Source organism: Eurypyga helias, unplaced genomic scaffold, assembly GCF_000690775.1.
Source record: "Eurypyga helias isolate BGI_N326 unplaced genomic scaffold, ASM69077v1 scaffold8036, whole genome shotgun sequence".
Taxonomy (NCBI): Eukaryota; Metazoa; Chordata; class Aves; order Eurypygiformes; family Eurypygidae; genus Eurypyga; species Eurypyga helias.
Window position 1 is genome coordinate 49,703 of NW_010257156.1, and position 21,928 is coordinate 71,630.

The 21,928-nt window shown below is 36.8% G+C and overlaps 1 protein-coding gene across 1 annotated transcript in view; it reads right to left on the reverse strand.

Moving 5' to 3' along the window:
* LOC104511330 (dedicator of cytokinesis protein 4-like) overlaps positions 1-20,290 on the reverse strand; it is a gene marked incomplete at its 3' end in the record, with an annotated part of 69,429 nt that extends 49,139 nt beyond the window's left edge. Inside the window, exons 1-9 of the mRNA XM_010153900.1 lie at positions 20,250-20,290; positions 19,307-19,410; positions 16,720-16,803; positions 15,707-15,747; positions 13,834-13,889; positions 12,131-12,227; positions 7,867-8,015; positions 7,141-7,225; positions 5,362-5,513 (exon numbers count right to left, since the gene is read on the reverse strand). Coding sequence (XP_010152202.1) covers positions 5,362-5,513; positions 7,141-7,225; positions 7,867-8,015; positions 12,131-12,227; positions 13,834-13,889; positions 15,707-15,747; positions 16,720-16,803; positions 19,307-19,410; positions 20,250-20,290 — 809 coding nt within the window. The remainder of the gene's footprint in view (positions 1-5,361; positions 5,514-7,140; positions 7,226-7,866; positions 8,016-12,130; positions 12,228-13,833; positions 13,890-15,706; positions 15,748-16,719; positions 16,804-19,306; positions 19,411-20,249) is intronic.
* Between the last annotated feature and the right edge of the window lie 1,638 nt (positions 20,291-21,928).

Genomic DNA, 21,928 nt, shown 5'->3' on the forward strand with positions numbered 1-21,928 from the left:
AAATTACCTTGTGTTTTATTATTAAATCTACCTTAATAGAACAGATGTTATTGTAGACACCAACACAATGGTTATTTTTAATGGCAATTTCCACCAACAATAGAAGCCTGAAGAAAAGCAAAGTTCGATACTGTCCCAAACAAATGGCAAGTGATCACATAAGAACATTGATCTCTAGCTTACTAAAGTTGACAGAAAATATCCCTGTTGCCCAAAATAGGTGCTGATCACACTAAGTTAGATGCAAGTGATGCATCACAGTTGCTATCAATCTAGAGAAGTCCTTAGCTAGGAAGTCTGAAGGTCAAAAAGAACCTCAAGCATCTCACTGATCTTTTTGCCACTATCTGACATCAGATTTCTTCTCTGGGAAAGTCACTAACTTATTTCAACATCAGTTTCTCACATCTCACATGAAAAACGTATTATTATGTAATTCTTAGCACATATTGGGGAAATTGCGTGCATTTATCCATCCTTTTATGACAAAAAATTATTTAATTGAGAATTATTTTGTTATAAATTTACCTAATTTTCCTTTATTCAAAGCCCTAAAGGAATACAATAAATGGCTTAATGCTTTTCTGGCTTTAATTTCCATCTCTTACTTATTTTAAAAGGTGCTATCCTAAAAATGCACTGGTAGCTCATATAATGAGATCACGAGCACCAATCTATATGTTAAATCAGAAGAATATTCCTTAAACATCTACATTGCCTACCACAACATAAAAATAAGAGACACACAAACCATGCTGAAAAGAATTTCAAGATATATATTTCTATATCTTTCCTGATATTAGATATCAGGAAGAAATTCTTCACAGAGAGGGTGGTGAGGCACTGGAACAGGTTGCCCAGAGCAGCTGTGGATGCCCCATCCCTGGAAGGGTTCAAGGCCAGGCTGGATGAGGCTTTGAGCAACCTGGTCTAGTGCAAGGTGTCCCTGCCCATGGCAGGGGGATTGGAACTAGATGATCTTTAAGGTCCCTTCCAACCCAAACCATTCTATGATTCTATGATTCTATACTGAAGCAACAGCAGTAAATTTGTACACACTTATTTTTGATCCATCTACTCTAAATCCTTTGCAAATATTTTAAGAGCAAATTCAGAGTGCTTTCCCTTATGGATTCCAAGAAGTCAAATAACTAATACTGAGTATCAATAGCGTTTATAAATTCAACATCAACTCTTTCTGAACTGGAAGGCTCAAACTTAGACTGACATCTAAAGTAGTGAAACAGAAAACACAAAAGAAATAAGATGGATTCAGCTCGAAATTACTTCAGAGTATCCTGAGCAGTTCTTTAATCAATACAGTCTATGGATTTTAAAGAGCTATCCAACTATGGTCTAATGAAGACGCAAACATTTCACCAGCTGTATTGCTTCCTAGGTTTCAGTGACTATAACTAGATCTCTGTAGACTGTAACAGGAGCCTAGAGATGCAATTCACACAAAGATCTAAAGTTTAGATGTCTTTGGAGCTGGATTCCAATTCTAAAGTCCATTTGTTCATTACGAAACCTGCTAGAATTAAACAAGAAGGAAATGCTAACCATTAGTCCCTGTTTTAAACTCTGAATCTTACTTAGGGAGGTATCTCTTTGTCATTACATCTACTCAGATTCCAGAGCCTGATGATGTCCCCCCCCTGCCTTGAAGATATACTTGCATGTTCTTTCAGGATCACTTATTTTCTAATCAAGCACACAGAATCACAGAACGATCAGGGTTGGAACGGACCTCTGGAGATCATCTAGCCCAACCCCCTTGCCAAGGCAGGTTCTTCTAGAGCAGACCGCACAGGAACGCATCCAGGCAGGTTTTGAGTATCTCCAGAGGAGAGTCGACAACCTCTCTGGGCAGAGCACAACTAATCAGAGAAAGAAAAGGTGATGAAGAGGAGCAAATGCTAAATTTAAATATTAAACATGTGGTGACCACTTTGGATTTAGAGTTGTTTTTTTTCAGTAAAGAGGAACAAGAGTGTAGTGTGGGTGAAGAACAGGTTTATATCAATAGGGTAATTTTTTCTTCAAGGAAAACAGAGACTCATGCTCAGTTTCTTGCTCTGACTTTGAATATTCAAACTTACATTCCTGTCTTCCAGGGAGTCTGGACGTCTCTTAAGCTACAGAAATCATCATTAAGATATTGTACAAAGTGTAAAGGTAATTACAATGATTACTATTCTCCTTTTCTTCTTCCGGTCATCTTTGCAAAGACAAACAGCGGCTAACATTTACATCGTGTGACAATCCAGCCCTGCTGTAAATACTTAATGAACTTGGTTCCTGTGGCAAAACACATGGGTCACAAGAATTAGAGAAAAGTTGTGTGCTGGCATTGAGGTTCATAGTTTTCAGTTTGGTGTTGGTATCTAATTTTTTTTTCTCATGTATAAACCTGTATTATTTTAATCTATTCTTAGCATGTAATAATGTTAAATTTTCTTATTAGACACTCTGTTCTAGTCCCACTATGTCAAATGCAAGAATCACTAACACGCTGTGCTTTTGGCTTATAACTTGGTTTCTCTCTGTTGCTGTGACATGCTTTTTTCAGAGAGAACCTATAACTATAGCAACAACAAGTTTCATCACCTTTCATTGTTCAGTGAGTATGTTCTAAGTCCGATCAGTTCTTAATGTTGCCTGAGGAAACTACAACTTAACAGTGGCCTAAGGACAACCTTATTCTTGCACAAAGCTCAGCTGTTTGCTTGTTTTTCCAAAGCACAGACTTTCCCACATGGTAAGACGCTATCCACACTATTAATAACTCAGATATTTTCAAAATAAAGGAAGAGAAAAAGCAAACCATTTCAAAGTATCTGACACTACAGTTGATCAGAAAACAAAAGAGTAATTGCAAATTTGCCAAGTCATCATCACAAAATGAAGTTGTTCTATGCATGTTAGTAAAAATTACATCTTACCATTACTGTATAAATATTCAAAAATCTGTGAAAACATTCTGGATAAACTCTGCAGCAATATACAGATATTTATACTAATACATTAAAAATAACCTCATTAAGAAAAACGCCACAAAAATCATTTAAGCACTGCTGTTCCTTGCAGGCCAGTAACATGAAGAAGTCAGGTGAGCTGCAAGCTCAAACATGCTATATTTCTTTCTGAATGCTATCAACCATTCTGGATCAGAGTATCCTAACCCAGAGCTCAGACAGCGTCTCCTCTCATACACCATCTTTGTGAGGGAGGTTGGTCATTTCATACATGCATCAGCCAGGGCCTAAAGACCTCTGAAATATCCCACCCATCTGTACTGAATAGAAGTTACACGTCATACCATACTGTCATGCACCAAGACCAACTAGCTTTGGTGTAACTCTGCGACAGCCTGGTTATTGTCGATTTCAGGTCTAGTCCAGGAAGACCATTTAAATCTTCAGCCTGGACACCTCTGCATTCCAGAGTCTATTCTGTGATACAGATATACCTTGCATTTAATGTGTTCTTGTGTAAACTCTCTTGGTTTCAGCTTTTTCAACATGCTGAGAGTTTTCTGTTTGTTTCTTGGAAGGGTTTTTGTTGTGGTTTTGCTGTTGTGGGGGCATATGCTTGTTTGTTTTGTAGATGGTCGCAAACTACCTTCACAAAGTTCATCTTGGCATTCCCCCCAAGCCCCAGAAGGCCACTGGATTCATGGATTCTTCAAGATTGGCCAGTAATGGGATGAGGAACTTCACACATAATAAAGCAGCTACAAACAGACCCTGGAGTCAGGAATCAATAACTAAAGGTCAGATCACAGCAAGCATGTGACAAACAGCTCTAGAATTTGTGCTTTCATGTGAACATGAAATCCAATCCATTTGCTTTCATACTACCACTACTGCCATAACCTTGTTTTCAGCAATCCATAACACCCAAATTGTTTTCTGTCAAGGTCTGAAGGTCTCTCCTAAATCTATCATCTGCTGTGGCATTCACTGGAATGAACACAAAAGATGTGCCCTGATGCACTTTAAATTCTCAGAAATTACAGTAAACTGTGTTTTGGTGATTAATGTCGCAAGTGCAGGCCAGAATGAAGTGTCAGCATTTAGCAGCAGTATTAGAGTAACAATAGTTGCTTATATATGATTCCATTAACAATAAAAATCAATTTACTTAGCATAACCTTGCTTCACATCACTGTTTACTTATCCTGCCCAGCTACAAAGCACAGACACAATTTTATCAAATTCAGCCCAAATTCCTATTTCATATGTAAATACAGAGTCATGGCTTTGCCCACATTTCAAGTAACACTTTTTACCCCACTAACAAGCTTAGAGCAGTAGCTTATATTTCCTTTCATGTATTTGCGACCTGTCTTATCTGAAGTGGTTTTTTGTTTTGAAGTCTAGTCTTTCATTTCTCTAGTGGCCAGTCTTAAAGCAGATAATGGGGTTTTTTGCCTCCAAAACATGTTCTTTCTATCATGAGGAGAGCAGAGAAGAATACAGTGGCCAACAACCAGCAGCAAATTATTAATGGGAGCCTTCTGACCAGCAGGTGATCTCCCATCACCTCTGCACAAGCATGGTGGTTCAATCTTCCTGGCACATTCCTCAAACAGAATTTGTAAGGCTCTTACACTAAACTCTGCTCTCCTACTGTGCTCACATTTCTTAGAGTACATCACGGTTCTGTTACTGTTCACCCCCATGTCCTCTCTTTTAGCCAGAAATGTGCTGGGAGTAAAACTAACTACTGGATTTTTAAAAATTAAAAAGTTATCAGGGGTCTCAGAGAATTGAAGCTCTAGGAGAAAAAGAGTGGTTCCAGGATCAGCTCCCAGCTGAAAAAAGAGGCCAAATAAACAGTAAGTGGATGTGAGATTGGCTTTGAATGTTCCACTGAAGAACAGGCCCCTCCCCCTTGAGGTATAGGCTCCTTTTCCAAAAAGATTCTTAACTCACTAAGGGCAGCCCTCCAGTCTCATGTACCTAAGAGAATTCATCTCATAAATATTACAGGACAAGTTCTGAATGTGCACTGATTGGGAGAGAGGAAAATAGAGATACTGAAAAGTGACTAGGTTGCAGAAGTAACATTCACTCTATATGCATTAATTTATCTGTGTTCCTACATAAACAAAACCAACTGAAAACTGAAGTACATAAACAAGAGGAACATATATATATATAATTTACACCTAAAATGATACTACAAATTAATAAGTATAGACACTCAATTTCAACATGAAGCAAAATTTATCATGAATCAATACTATCTTCTGCTTGTTCCTAAATGCAAAATTTGTTACGTGTAGCAAAGCATACAGTGCATATTGATAAAACTAATGTAAAATCAGTATTCCAGTGAAAAATCATGTGGTACCTGATGGGTCGATTTTCTTTACTATCAAACAGGGAGAAGATTACTTCCAGTTCCTCTCCCAAATTGGAGCACATGAGACTCTTCATCTGGACAAAAAGATGGTGGCTGCTAGCTGGTACTGGTGTGTCTTTTTTTCGATGACGATGCTCCATCTAAAAAAACCACAAACAACAGCAGCCAGTTTGAATTAATCATAAAAATCTCAAAAAAAGGTAAAAACAATACTGAACTACTTTCTTAATCCCAATCTTTAAATTTTTATTTCATGTATTAAATGGTAACTTTTTTTTAAATTTTCCTCTTTTTTTTTGGTGTGTGTATCCAAGAAGGAGAATGCAAGAAAGTGACTTTCCCAGTATTGCACTGCATCAGTTTTCTCTAGGAGAACATCATCATCCTCTAGAAGTTTACCTTTTTTCTACTCCAAAAATTCTAAATCACTTCAAATCTTTGTGATGTAACAATACAGTATTTTATAGCTGGTGTAAATAGTTAATGATCTGATATCCTAGTATTCAAACACACAAAAAATGTTTTCAGAAGTCTAAATATTGCTATTTTAAAATGGAAAAAATTCCATTTATATTTTATAACCTTCTGCTATATAGAAGCTGATAAATTCTGTGGATGCGACTTTGCGGTTTATACATTTACCATTTTAATCATCCATTAAGGATAGAACATGAAGTTGTACTATTTCTCTCTTACATTGTACTAAAAATAATTTTAAACTGCAATCTTTCTAAGCCACTTAGACTTCAAACTGAGGTTATCTTGGTTTTTATTTTCCTCTTTATTTTTGAAAGTGCACTCCATGAATTACATCGTTAGTTTTCTGGGTTATGTTTCCTCTGTATGGTTCTTCTTATGATTAATAGTTTCTCACTGTATTTCATCTAGTGCTTCAACAGGATTCCATAAGATTACATACGACTTTGAAACTGCCCAAAGGTATACTGACTCTAGCATAAAGAAATTACTATTAGGCTTGACATTAGAAGTTATCAACATACGTATTTAAAAATTATCAAAAAACATTATAGTTTCAGTTCTACAGCATACTGCAGCAATTATATTTTTGCTTTATTCTATATTTAAATACAAAAGTTAAATAAAATTTAGTTTAAATAAAAGCTTAGTCTTAAGCAAGTAAGGCTCAGAACTGTGTATTTGTGACAGCTGCAGTACTTAAACATGAGCCAGAGTCCCCTTAAATTAAGTTTTCTTAGACCTTATTGGAGATTAAATCAGAATAAGAAATATCAGTGCTGGTTTTACTAAAGCAAGATGGGCTTTTATACCCAAATGAAAGCTTTTCTATGCAGTTTACCTGCTATTTACATTAAAATATTTTACAAGTCCAACTGCCCAGTACGATTGTGACAATACTTGTACTGTGAGTATAATATTTCCTCAAATATTATCTAACAGGACTCACAGGCCAGTTAAAGCTCTAATGAATAAGAGTCTCATAAGCTTTTATTGATGATTTAATTCATATTAGCAGTCACAATTTTTATATCAGAAAACAAAATTTCAACAAATAACATATAAAATGAGCAGGTATGCACACGCAATTTGATATCAAATCAAAGCATCTCATAGAGAGATGACATAACTGTTGGAAGAACTTCTGTCCTCATACCAAAACTCATTCGATTATGAAGTGACAGTTTATTTGATTAAAAAAAGGTACTTTTGGCTAAGTAGAAGAAAGCTGCCATTAAATCATCAGTAAGTAATTTAATAACAAGAAAACTGAGTATTATGTTCACATACCAGCCTGTAGAGTTCTGTAATGCTGATCTCTTCAGGATCCACCATAGCATATTCTTTTCTTGGAACTAAGTCAAGTCCCAGTTGCCTGCATGAGAAATGGAGTAACAGTATGTAGTTTCTACATACAAGGGAAATAAATTAAATGTAAACAGAAGCAATGAGTTAACAGAAGCACTCCAACAAACAATGTACATGTTAATTGGTATTCTACAGTTGGGTTTGGTTTTATTTTAATGTATTTTGGCTGCATTCACCATTCACAGGTGATTCCTCCCCTTTCTTCACTTTGTAACATTAATAGAATATGGTTTTCCACAATTTTAAAATCTATTTCACATTGTACAATAGATACTGTCCTTTGTACTCTTGTGGATGCTGTACAATGTGAATCACACTAGTATTGTCAATTTAAATGACAACCACAGAAAAGAAGATAAAAAAGAAAATCCATCAGATGCCAAAACATCAGCTTATTTTTAATTTAGACTGGATAGCATCAAAGCTGCTTGGCTGTATTCCCTGAACAAAATAACGAAATGAACTTGAATCAACAGGAATAAAACTTACTTTCATACGGCAGCATGCAATAAAGATTAAGAACACACATGGGGCAGTCATGCTGAATTTAGAAAAACTTGAACAATTATAATGTTCTTTAAAATGAGCCTAAAGCTGTGACTTTTTAATCAGATGACACTATTTTCATTTACTGTTATATGTACTCACTCATTGCCCCAATCTAGACGAGCAGTGATGTGTCGCTTGACATCCTTCATTCGATCATGGGTGAGATGGCCGACAAGGACCTGCCTTCGCAGGTCAAGGATTTCATTCATTATGTGCCATAGTCGGTGAAAGAGATCCCCCTCATTCCTCTGTGAGGTAAAAATATAATTGCCTCTACATCACCTGCATAAACTGACAGTCCTAAGTCCTAATAAATACAGATCTGGTGGGGAAATCAAGAAAACTCCTTCCTTATTCCCCTACTCAGTAATGATCCTTTTTCTCACCATCGTACCATGATCATTTTACCTGCATGCACGTGTGCCCACATGAAATAATTTCAGAGCTTACTGCAGACCCTCTCTTTGCACCACACTCACTCCAAAATGTCACTCCAACTCCTTATACCTCATGTTAACACAGTCTAATTTATGTGACAGACATGACGAAAATTCAGCAAAAATTTGTTTCATGCCATACCACTGTTTTATTCCACAAACATGTTCATTCTGTGCTGCTGTCTCATCAAAACTGGATATGTGATCATGTATTCAAGACTAGTTGAACTCACACATGTAAGGGGATCAAAAGGCAACAGCTCCTAGCATTCAAACTCTAAGCCACAGAGTGTTAATGTTCTTTTAACTTTTTCTTGCATGGATAGAACTATACACATTACAGTCCAACCGTAAATAAATAGTATCATGTAGACAGAATCTTGTCCAGACAGTTCTTCTGACAGTGCAGCAGCAAAAGTTACATGAATATGACTGCTTTTTAAACCGCATCCTCCTACTCTAATTATATAGCAGTTCAGGACATAAACAATTTCCCATAACATTTTCCTCCCAAGCGGAAGTTCTTTCAACTCTTCCTTCACCAATTCTAAGTGGCTCTATTTGATACAGTTTTTCTGAGAAACTTTAGCTTGAGGAAATTATTGCAACCTCCATTTAAATGATGCATCACACAAAGTTGAAAAAATATTCCTATTCAGATCTGTTCTGCTAATTCTTGGGGCGGGAGGGAAGGGGGAAACCCACACACACCAAGCCCTAAGCCCATTTCCCTTTTCCTTCTTACTATGAACAAATGGCATAAAACCAAAGTGCAGCTACTTCTGCTGCCTAATTTCTATGAAAAACTAAAAAATAGCTTAGAAGCACCATTACCCTCTCGTCAATAGCTTTTATATTCCAATGGCTCTAACAAACTGCCATTTGATAAATCCACTCTTTTTATTTTACATTCATTCACTTCACAAGCTCACTAAAACGGGAGTTAATTTATTGTTGGTCTTGGCTTTTTGTCTGGGAAAAAAAGAAAGCTAGTGTATTTTGAACACCAATAACAACAGCAGTGGAAAAAAAGGTTGTCAAAACCAGAAACTACTTCAGTAAGAACAATAGGAATGTATGAACTTTAAGTAAAAGAAAACAAAAAAGAAGTCATACAAATAGCCTTTGAATTGGGAGCACAAGACAAAACAGACTTTACAGAAATGTTAGAGAACTAGGCTGTCAGTACATTTTCACAGTTTTCCATCAGGCACTAGAGTAAAAAGTTTTCCCTTCTACAGTTAAAAAAGCAAATCCAATAAAGACTAACTCAGGTGACACTTTTATTTTCATAATATGTTCTCTTCGGCATACTTCAGCTCTGCTGAAGTAAATTATTCATGTGAATATAAGAGACATGCTAATGTTTAACAACACTGTTAAACTCAAAATAACATTGTCAAATATCCTTTCTTTTCCACAGATTCAGTGTTTATCTGTGAGTTGCTTGTATCTCAAAGTGCTGAGAGGATGTGCAAGCAGCTGTGCTTGCTGTAAAGATTTAGGTCTCTACACTAAGGGATCATATTTTTGCTCCTTTTGTTGCAGGAGAAGCCAACGTACTAATATACCTGCTAACATGTAAGTACACAAAGCAATCACACTTAGATATGCTTCAAAAATTTGACAAAACTATACTTCCCATTATAATCTCGAGAAATTTAAAACAAGCTTTGAAGAAACTGCTGTTTCTCAAGGAACAGTTCATACTGCTTCATTACAATTTCACTGTCAAGTTTCAAATGATACTTTTTACTTAGAATCCAACAGAAATAAATACTTGATTTTGTAGGTTCTGGTATAAAAGCTTTCACTAAGGAAATCAGCAACTACCCCACTTGCAGGTTTCAGGAAGGAAACCTGGTTCTGAACAGCCCCTCTGAACACAATCCATACAATCGTCTCGAAAAGGTAGCAGGCTGGCTACACTGTCTTGACTTGCAGGAGGTCTGTTGGCAATACTCATTGCTGTTTCTTACGTCGCAGAAGCATCCCCTCTATCACCAGAAGGTAGCTAATCTTCTCACAGTTTAATTCGTAATTCTGATCTCAGCAATGAGTTAAAATGAGGGATTGGAGACTATGCAGATGCAACTGAACAGGTTTTGATTCTGCCTGATATGCACATGCTCTAAGTCCAAATGATGGTTTGGTTTTCATGAAATAGATTAGACAGTCAAATGTTAAATATGGAAGACAATAATGATGTATATCACAATTTAAAACTGGTATTTTAGTTAAATCTTTAAAGACAAAAATCTACAGTCAAGAGAAAGTAAAAAAAAGTTCAGTTAACAGAGGAAATAGGCATGAAAAAAGAAATTATAGCAGTTATGATATGCAAAAAAAATGTTAAAAGACGCAGAACAGTCAGCAAAAGCTAAATTTCAGTCAGCGTAAAGAGAGATATTGAACAAGTTTCTTTATGTGCAGTGTAAGTACACCAAAACAAAACAATTTCCACCTATCGTGGTAGCCAATTACAAGTAGGGAATGGTAGGAATTTCTTACAGTGAAAGTAAGTCACTGGTCTGAAAACCCTCAAAAGAATGGGAGACTGCAGTGGGTTCAGAGGAGGCATGAGAGTGAAAAGCAGTCTAGGGAGCTTGCAGTCAAGATCCTATTGATACTGCACAAGATTTAGATAAATTAAGTAGAATAATCCCACATCTGTATGAGTTCTGTAATGGAGTAAGAGTTGCTTAAATGACTGGTGAGTCAAAACAGTAAACCATCAGGTGGCTGAGTTTGGAAGAGTTTTCTCTATGCAATAAGAAGTTTGCCTACCCTAATTAAAAAAAACCCACATTTTTATTGATATAATCTTTGTTTTGTCTCAAGTTTTTAAGGGAGGTCATTACAGTATTGGAGAGGCCACATATACAGAGTGAGCACAATAGAGCAATGGAGTGATAAATGGGAAGTAGAAAAATAACACACACCACCAGTGAAAGAACAGTTGCTTATTGCTACTTTGCGTTTGGTGCTCACACAACTGCTACTGGAATACCATATCCAGTTCTTAGTCCAGAAATTCAACTGAAAATACAACATGGGTTCAGAGAACAGCAACGGTTAAGGCTAGAAAACATGATTTCAAGTGAAATTTGAGAAGATGAATCTATTGAGATAGTTAGAAAGCTTAGACTGTATCTATTAACGTGGACCAATTTCAGAGGGGCATTCCATGGAGAGATGTAAACTGACCTGGAGATACCAAGGAGAAAAAGACCAGATGAAGATAAAATATCTTCAAAATATCCAGATGAAGAGAACTGTGAAAAATGGGACTTTTACTTAAGACTTATGAAATGTGAGATAAGGAAGAAGTTCAAAACCATAATCCACTTCTGTAATGTGCGGTAGGTGAATCCAAATCAGTTCACTATGGCTAATCAAGATCCACCTCCAGCCTCGCACAGCAACGAGGACTCAAGAGCGGGCATCAAATATTGACCTTGTATTTGATCTCTGTGTCAAATACAAGGGATCCTGGTCAAATAACATGGACACACCTCAACACTTGTGAGTGTGTGAATGTGAGAGGAAACAAAAATCTATGAAAAAATGAGCATAAAATCAAATCAACTGGCTGAGAGATTTTCAATAATATACTATAATTCTATATTTCAATAATATACCAATGTTACACCTATTTCCAACACTTCAATTTGTCGAAGGAATCTTTATAATCCAATGGCTACACGATGAAGCTAGACATGACTCACTCAATATGTTGCTAAAGTTGAGCAGCAGTTGAGGTCAATGACTGGAACAAATTAAGTGATGTATTTAGTCCATAATTAGAACAGCTAAAAACAATGATTTCTTCTGTAATATATACTTAAACTAAACTAGAGCATCCAAACAACAGTGTGTCTTTTGAGTAGGTACTAAATCAAAGCAATATTATTTGGGGTACTTGCCACATAGAGTTGTTTCCACATTGTTCCCCAGTCTCTTAAAGTTGATGTCATTTCTGTAATAACAGAATCTTCTGTTGGAATAACCATTTCAAATTGTCTGTAACATGCAGAAGAACATATGATATTACACAAGCATTACAAATCCCATTACAGTTAATACTATAAAGATTTCCTCCTGCCAACAGTGATGTCTATCAACCTACACAGGAGCTGCTTCAGCCCATGACACTTTATTTGTACATTTCATTTAATCCCCACAGAAAAGGCTTGGGTGAAAATCATTTAAGCCCCATGAAAAGTCTTGGTGCTAGAGAAGTCAAGGCAAGTGTTTTACTATGTCAAAAAACTGCTTTCACAGCAGAGTAACTCCCACAGTTCTCAAAGGGATCTTGCCACTTTAGCTTAGACTCCAAACCAGTGATTGTTGCCACTCTTTTACATTTCATACATAGATATATGACAGAAAATGTAATATATTCAACTGAAAGAGGATTTAAAAACTCAAAAGAAAACTACTGTGGTATAAGTGAGTTCTTGCCTATTTGATGCTGGCCAAGAAAAAGCTGGATTGACTTGGTCAAGACCAAATTCACCACGACACCACTACTTTACACACCATCATCACTACCACTTCGTTCTCACGCACAGTACATTTCAAATGTTTGCATTCATGCCCGGGTTACTTTTCGTATTATATCATTTCTCTCTTATCCACTTAACATAACAATGTGACAGCCCCCAGCCATGATGTGCCATAGGTCACATGGCCTGAACTGGGGAAACAAACTAAAAGAATAAGAGGCAACAAAGACTGAACACCCTGCAAATACGGTCATGGTGTCTGCTAACAACAATTACTCCAGCTTTAAGCTTTGTTTTATTGCGATGGTTTACAAGAAGTTTATTTCACTAAAACTTCAGTTTTATCTACAACCACTTTTAAAGGACAAAGGATTCTAGGGCATGGCAAACCACATGTGGCTTGAATTCTAAGCAGACAGACTGTTTAACAGTAATGTGGAGCCATTTTCACCTGTGGGAATGAGACTTTAAAAAATATGATTACAGTCTTCATGATTTTTTTTCCCCATCATGGATCTTCTACTCACTCACGCTCCCAAAATAAAGGTCATCTACACCTGATATTTAGGCATCCATCTATTATGATGGTAATGTCTTGACCCAAACAGGCGTCAAACTGTTACACATCAGTTCTATCACTTTAGGTTAATAAACATAAATAAATGATACAATGTGAATGTTCCCAAATTAATTAAAATGTTGGAAACAGCTGCTGTCCTCAAAGAAAACAACTAATCTTTAACAGCAGGTTAATATACAGCCTCTGTACAGAGTAACGACTTCTAATTAAGGCAATACCTTTTTCAAGCCAAACTCAACAACAGGAACTGAAAACATGCAATTTTATTCTCTTTCCTCTAGACAACACAGACATATTCCCAATTGCGCTCCATGTTTTTTCAGAATATATCACTCCAGTTTTATGACCACGCAGGAGTACCAGGTTAGCTGAGGACAACCATTTCAAGTCGTGTGGCAGTAAGCTGAAGTTAAGATATCTTAACATAACGAAATCACCACTTTACCTTATAAGCAAAAGATCTTTTGGTACGAGTAACTTATATTCATACCAAATAACTGATAACATGCTTAGATATTTGAATCCAGAACATTTCACCTACCCTTTGTTCTTAACACACGCATTTTTCAAGTGAATGTAGTTGGATGGAAATATGCCCTGAAAAATAAAACGGTTTAGGTAAGCCCAAAAAAACTCCCCTTACATGAGTTTGGAGTGCCATTTAAAATGCAAATGTGTGCTAAATTAAAAGTCCTCAAAATAATTACCAACAAACGTGCACAAAAAAAATTGTAACATACACTCAGTACAGATCTGAAGAAAACCACTATGTCACGGTCAGTAGCATTTTCATCCTTCATTGCTTCATAAAATTAGACAATAAACACATGTAGAGTATGTAGAATATTGTTTGAAAGCTCACTTATTCTAGATGCTTTTATTAATTATTCCCACCTTGACAAGAAACAAGACTAAACAGGGGGGGTAACCTCTCACCAACAGTATCTTAAAAATAGTATCTTCAGATAGGGAATTTCAAAATAAAGCAAAATAAATCAAATTAACAAAGTTCAATAACAATGAAGTGTTGAAGAAAGTCCAAGTTTTATTTGGTGGCTACTATTCCCTGCAGTGCCCAGGAAAGCTGTGGTAGATGCCTACCAAAGAGACTCCTTGTCCTGACAGAAGCAATCCTTTTCCAGTTGTTTAAGGGCTCTCCACTGTTCTTTTGAATGGACAGCATTGCTGCAGAAGTCATACTGCTCTTACAGCACGCTAATCTTCATAAATCAGAACAATAAGCAAAATTAAGCAACTCAGCCTCAAAGTTCTGGCCAGGAATGTAATACACTACAGCTCCTTACATAGTGCAGAGAGGGAAAATATGTATATTCCTTTGGAACACGCACAGCTGCGTACAGCTTTCCTTTGTGATGTTGGTGCCCCGCTTTATTTTAACACCGATGTTAGACCTTCGACAAAACGCATCTGCTAGGTAAAGGCAACTGCCCTCGTGAATGCTCCTACTCCTCAGTAATGTAAAGTAGTTCAGGAGAGCTCCTCCCAAGGACAGCAAGATGTACAGCCTTGCACTTGCAGAAAGCAGGATGGCTGCACGAGCACGCTTACTGCACACCACCAGCCACAGATAATTTCTTTGAGTGTCAAAGCTGGCAGAATAACAAGGGAAGAATCTTGACAGGGCAATGCCAATAACAAACAGAGTTACAAGGCGCTCTTATAATTTTACTTTCAGAGAGACTCCCTTCAAATATCCAGTTCAGAAAACTCTTTGCATTCACACTAGGAAAGCAGAAAATATGTATCTCATTTCTTTGCACATCAAGTCTTGTTTAGAAAACCTGTTCCTAACTTCTATCAACACATTCGACAGACCACAAAGCAAGGCTGACAGCAAGCATGTGGTGAGAATTGCAACAAAAGACACAGAAGATTCAGTAACAAATCCCAACTGCTCATGTCTTATAAATCAAACTGAAGTATATATCAATGAGGTCAAAATAGTAAACATCAGATTAGACTCTGTGGTCAAATTTATTGTTCACATTGACCTTCCATATAAGGCAAAGGAAATTTATGTGAGCAGAGACTGCAGGCCTAGGCACAAAAGGCAATGACTTATGATATTAGCCCCTAGGAAATTTTGAAATTAACATATATGTGCCTTATTTTGCAGCTGAAGAAGCTTGGAAATGAAGAGTTCACAGAATAAAAATCGGAAGTAAAATAAAGTTCACCAGAGCCTCAGATTTGTAAAGTGTATAATCTTAAGACACAGGAGCATTTCACAAGTATAATCCACGTCCAAATCTTATTAAAACAAAATCAATTATATACATACCACTAAGCTTTAGTTTCCTTTTAAGAATACACATCATACATGGAAACTATAAACTTTTAAAAAGTAAATACACATTTTTGCCGAAGAACACAAAACTGCAATTGACCTTTACCTTAACATTGGGGTTTTTTAAGGCAAATCCTCTGTACCATCCTGTGAAAAAAGAACATTTTGTTTTTTAAAGTATGCAAGCCTTTTCCATATGTAAAGCAGATTTCATCTTTCCCTTTTGGACAGCTATGAAAGTTACACAGTGCTGTCAGACTGCACTCATTTAAAAGAATTTCCATACAATTAAAGGTATTTTATTTAAACCAGCTCATATTCAGATTTCAGGAATTACTCTTTATCCCTGTATACCCAGGTGTTTCTAACAATGTAACCCAGGTATATTTTGGACTAGACACACCACACCAGACAAAAAAGAAATTGCTTCCTAAGCATTGTTACTAGCTGAAAATAATTTTTGGACTTCATGTTCTAAATATATCAACCACATTATACAAAATTCATAATCTATCTGACTGAAAAAAACAGATTCTGTGCCTTCTGTAAGAAAATTTCTTAAAAGATTAACCATATATGAATAATCCTGATATGAAACCAAAAAGAACCTATATAATCCTAAAATGATAAAAAAAAAACATACTGACAAATAAGTCTTATATAATATATTTAAGGAAGCAGATTACAAAAATAATACAACTATTTCTCTTACACTAGTAATGGACATTTGCTAAAGTCATATTAGTATTCTCTACTTCAGCAGAGAGGCAGAAGATAATGTTTACAGTGCTTTAAGATCTAAATGTATGATTTTGAATTAATTTGAGGCTTGATGGCAGCCAGGCTTTCCTTGGAAATACCAAGAAAGCAGAGGAATCACAGGGAGAACTCCTTGCTATTTTTACTGCTATCCTCTATGAATGTTTATAAAGCAGAGTTTAAATGAAAAGAATGAACAGTGAATTAATTATTATAAGGATTAGAATTCATTGGAATTGTGAAAAAAATGAAGAGGACAATGTGTGGTATTACTGACTCCAAAAATGTCTTAATTTCAGAAAATAAATTCATAGCATTAGGGTTCAAATTACCAGTATATGAAACTTCATGTGAACTCACCATCACATTTCTCTAATATTTGAACGGTGTCTCCAATCTCCAGTGATAGGCCATGTGGGACTGTCCCTCGAAAACCAGCTATTACTGAAAAAGATAGTAAGTTTCAATTATTTGCAACAATATAAATAATTATTTCCTTTTGTTAACAAAACCAGGGGGGAAGTTAAGTGTTAGACCAAACAGGCTTACTGAAATTTAACAAGCTGTAAAAGAATCAGAGGTTAAGCCACTTTCGTGTGCAGAAAATTTAAAATGCAAGACTTGGAAAGAACTCGAAAGACTTACAGACTTAGTGTATATGAATGGAAAGCTTGTACTGGAGAACACTGTTACCTAGACCATAACTACCCTGAAGGACAGAAACTGTTTTATTCCAAATGCTCACACTAACACACAGCAGACCTCAGAAGTCTGCAAGCTGAAAAGTGCCAATATTTTTGCTGCCATCTATACCACCCACATGCCACCAAAGGAAAACCTTATTTCACATTCACTTAATGGATGCTATAGATCCAACACTCTTTATAATCCCAAATGTGAGGAAATGGTTAGGGGTTGGAGAACAGTAAGGCACGCTGTTCACTGAAATATATTAAGTGTGCAAGCGCAAGCATTCTTCCCTCGCCAGCCTCCCCAAAGCCAGTGAAGCCCAGGTCATGAGCTCAGGCTAGGACAAGAGCTACAGAAACAGGTTTCCCTCAATGGAGATAAAAAATGCCTCAGAAACGAAACATCCGCCAGAGCAGCAATGTTCCCAAACAGTTACAATGGTCAAATTTTCAGTCTTACATTGTTAGTGTTAAAAAAAATAGCCAGCTATTCCTTTCACTCAGAACCAAAATATAACACTCAAGAGCCACTCAAAATGCTCATTCCTACAAATGCTAAAATTCCATTAACATGCTATGTAGCAATTCAGCTATTCAATCCTTTGCTTACTGTATTTGAAATTCTGAATTAAAATACTGCCTAACTCAGGCCATGAGACCAAGCAATAGTGATTTTGAGTCTCTGTATTGCAATATTCTCCTGGAGCTTAATTTTGAAGTTGAAGAGGAAAACTTCCTTCTATAAGTATCAGCAGGGCATGATTCACAAAATTGCTTAGTGGCCCAAGAGCAGTCTTGCTGCTCTCAAATATATCCATCTAGATAGGAAAACCCAAATCTCACAGCGAATTGAAAAAAAAAAACAAACACCAACTCAGAGGCACAAGAACAAATCTTCGCATGTAAAAGCCAAAAGGAAACCTCATGGGTGCAGATACACACCTAAGGTAACTACTCTTCCACCAAAGCTCTTGCCTGCTGTGGAGGGCTCTCACGCCCCAGGCAGAGACTACACTCAAATGCAGTATAACCTGCCATCCACCGCCTGTGCTTGTCACCCTGCTCGTCAAAGGCAGCAGGAAAGATTAGCTGTCAGCAACCATGAAAATTGAAAACTCATTTGGGAATCTTTGACAGAAAGTTCCAGGTTTTAGGAGTACACCAACAGGACGTGGTTTACATTATAGGATGGCATGTATAAGAACACAAAAGGAACATTTTTGCCAAATCTTTCTTTAGAATCTGAAGGTTTCAAAACTCACTGAACTCAATCATCACTAAATCATCATCATGCTTATCCCATGGTCTTTATTTATCCCTTTGAAAAAAGCCTATGAGATTATGTGCCTGGTCAGCCTTTAGAAGTTTGACATAACATTTGACCAGTATTGGTAGCACTGAAGATCCTACACGTACACCCTGTAAGGCATGTGTATTGAATCACACTCTATTCATTTTGGTGGTCCAACTTCTCTCCAAGGTATATACACATAACTAAAATACCCCAAGAGAAGCATTATAAAATAAGAAGCACTACTTTGGTTCCCCATAACAATCAAGTACGCTATTTTTATTGGGTGAGTTGCCAGACAGCATGTCTACACTGAAAAAAGTTTATTATTTGAAAAAGGAGAATTTTTCAATTCATTCTTATTAAAAATTTAAATTACTTATTAACTACAAACAGATTAAAGTAAAAACAAAACTCCCTGAATACCAATACAACCTATATCTAAATTCTTCTGTGGCACTGGAAAGACAGAAGTCATTGTGGTCACCTTTCCAGCTTGCAAGAAGCAAAATTAAATGCTGAAGCCTGCCAAAACAGCACCTACAGCCACTGAAATTACAGAATTAACAGAAGCAGCCTGCAAAACTAAACCAAACCAAACCCTCGTGTGTTATTACACTTGTGAGGCTGTCTTATTTTTAAACTCCATGAGATAAAAAGAGTGACAGTAATTTTCTCCTTAAGAGCCAATATATCCTGTCACATTGCTATGATCTGACTTTGCTGTGACATTCAGTTTCTATTACTTAGTTACTAGGTCTGTTGAAGATACTTTTTCTTTTTTTTTTTTTAAGTTTCAAAAAAAAGTTTTAGGACAAAAAGAGATTGAAAACTGCCACAGTGTAGAAAATAGCTAGAATACGTTTTACAGCACATATGGAAGAAAAAAACCATATACTTTGAAATATCTTCCAGAAGGATAGCCTGCAGAGTACCAGAAAAAGAAAGAAAGAAAAGAGGGCATCACCTGTACCGCTCCCAAAAGTCTTGGCTGGATTCTTGTGGAGGTCAGGCTCAAAATAGGCAGGCCCATGGTCTTTAGCAATGCCACTCGGAATAAAAGAAAGTGCGCTGCAGAGCAGCAAAGAATTTACTGCAATGCACAGGAATCCACAGATAAACTCATCACACAGATGTTTACCTAGCTAACTTTCTACTAATGTTGTCATGTTACAGGATTGGGACCGAGACAGAAGGTGGCTACTCATGTCTTTTTAGTTCATCTATGATGTGTTTGCGTAAGTAGACTACAGGGAAGCTAATGATGAATTCATGGAAAGATGTTCAGCTAGGACAATGGATTCTAAAACAAGTGCTGTGGTTTAATCCCAGTCAGCAACTCAGTATCACACAGCCACTCGCTCACCTCCCTCCCCCTCCAGTGGAGGCGGAAAATCAGCAGAAAAGACAAGGAAGCTCGTGGACTGAGATAAGAACAATTTAATAATTCAAAAACAAATGACATAAAATAGTGAAATGTAACACTAAATACTAATAACACTAACAATATGAATAACACATAACAAAAATAAACAATGAATAATATTGGCCTTTCCTCCAATGACCACATTGTTCTGCAGCACTATGCAGATGCCCCTTAATCCTTTCTCCTAGTAGTAGAGTATGTAATTAATCACTCTGCAGTGACGGTGGCTTAAGGTGTTCTCGACCTAACTTGAGAGGAATACACATTTATCATAGTCATAGAACTGGACTTTTTTTTTTAATATATATATACAGCATCCACCGAGCCACGTGCATCAAATATGCACCACTGTCATTCTTATAACAACAGTGGCTGCCGTGGTCATCACATTCTCTCCCTTCCATTCCATCAGGATAGTAGAGACCTTGGAAAAGGAGGACAGAGACAGGAGAAGAGAAACCCACACTGAATATAGCTCACCTACCAATATCTGTCGTTCTTTGCACATGCACTGTCCGCATGCATGTCCCCAGGTAGCAAAGTATCAAAGCACTTGGATCTAGACACATTTTTTTGTCACTGTAGTACCTGAAGGTCGTATAAACGTTCTGTGTGTTTCAAGCACAGGCATGGTGATTGATGCCCCCTTCAATCACCTCTCAGCCACGGGAGAAATGTGACACTCCAGAACATAAGTTTGTAGGAGGATATATTCTCAGAAGTGTTTTAGAAACCGAGTTCAAATACAGCAGCCAGCTGGCATTATTAAATATTTTCTTGCTGCCAAAGGGTACTCAGAGGATAAGAAAGCAGACAACATAGAACACAAAATCCTAATCCATACAGAAGGTAAAATCATACGGTGAGAACTACAGTGACATGTAATATTAATGCAGCTTTGGGTTTAATGCCAAGCTTAAAATTTTTAGGGTATTGCAGGTGCAGTGAATCCCAAGTTATGAAACAACCCATTTCCATGAGAACTATATTGAGAGTTAATCAGAAAGAGAAGAACCTTTATGAAACCACCAGCTAAGTTACCTGTCTGTAATTAACTGCTCAAATTAATCAAATGTGCTAATATTTTCTTAATATTATCCTTCTACATTTCAACAGAAGAGTCAGTTCAATCAAGAATATGACATAAGACAAGCTATCTTTTCTATGTGTTTAAAAAGTTTTTCACTAGAAGGACATCTGTGATTAACTGGAAACAGGTTTCCAATCCTTGCCTTCATATCAGACCACCACTGCAATTAGGAAAAAGAGGAAAGAGAAGGAATAATCTGATGGAACTTTTATGTTCAGCTTCTCAAGAGAAACTTCATCTTTCTGCTCTCATTTAAATCACTGCCTGTCTGTGCTCACTTTTGGGCAGTTTTACATATGCAAGCACCTGGCAAATAAAAAGATCAATCCAAGCCCAAGGTCTTAATTAAAGATTACACCAAGTTTTTTGGTGCAGGAACTCACCTCCTGCTCATCTAGAGCACAGATAGCATTGCTGTTCTTAAAAAAAGAAAAAAAAAAACCACAAAACACACCACACACACTCCCCAAAACCCCACCAAAAAAACCCCAAGATTCTTTTTCTGCTTGCAACTAATGCATTCCAATCTTCTATCTGAGTTAGCATTTCAAAGATGAATCTGAGACTCGCCAAGACCTTGATGGGTTTCCTGGCTGACTTGACTTTTGTTTAGAAGATGAAAATGTCTCCTCACACAGGGGTCAGTGTGACACAGTGCTCAAGATGCCCCCCATAACAAGTTAAAATTAAGCTCAGCACTACAAAAGGTGACAAGCAGGACACTGCAGTTCCTGGCTGAGTAGCAGGACGTACACCTCCACATATAAAGGAATCAATAACAGTAGAAGCAGCATCTACAGCAACTACACTACCTCAAAAATGAGCATTCATACCACAATAGCAGACTCAGGCTTCACATAATAAAAACCAGTCCTTCAACTGAAGAAGAGGGAGAAAAGAATGTAGAATACAAAAATATAAATTACTTTAATAATTACTTGGTCATATGGAGCACGTTAAATGCTGGAGTAAAAAAGAGACTCCAGGTCAATGCCAAGTCATGATGACCCAACTATCAGAGGTACATGTGAACCACACAGAAATGTGGTAAAAACACACTGGAAAATAACAGA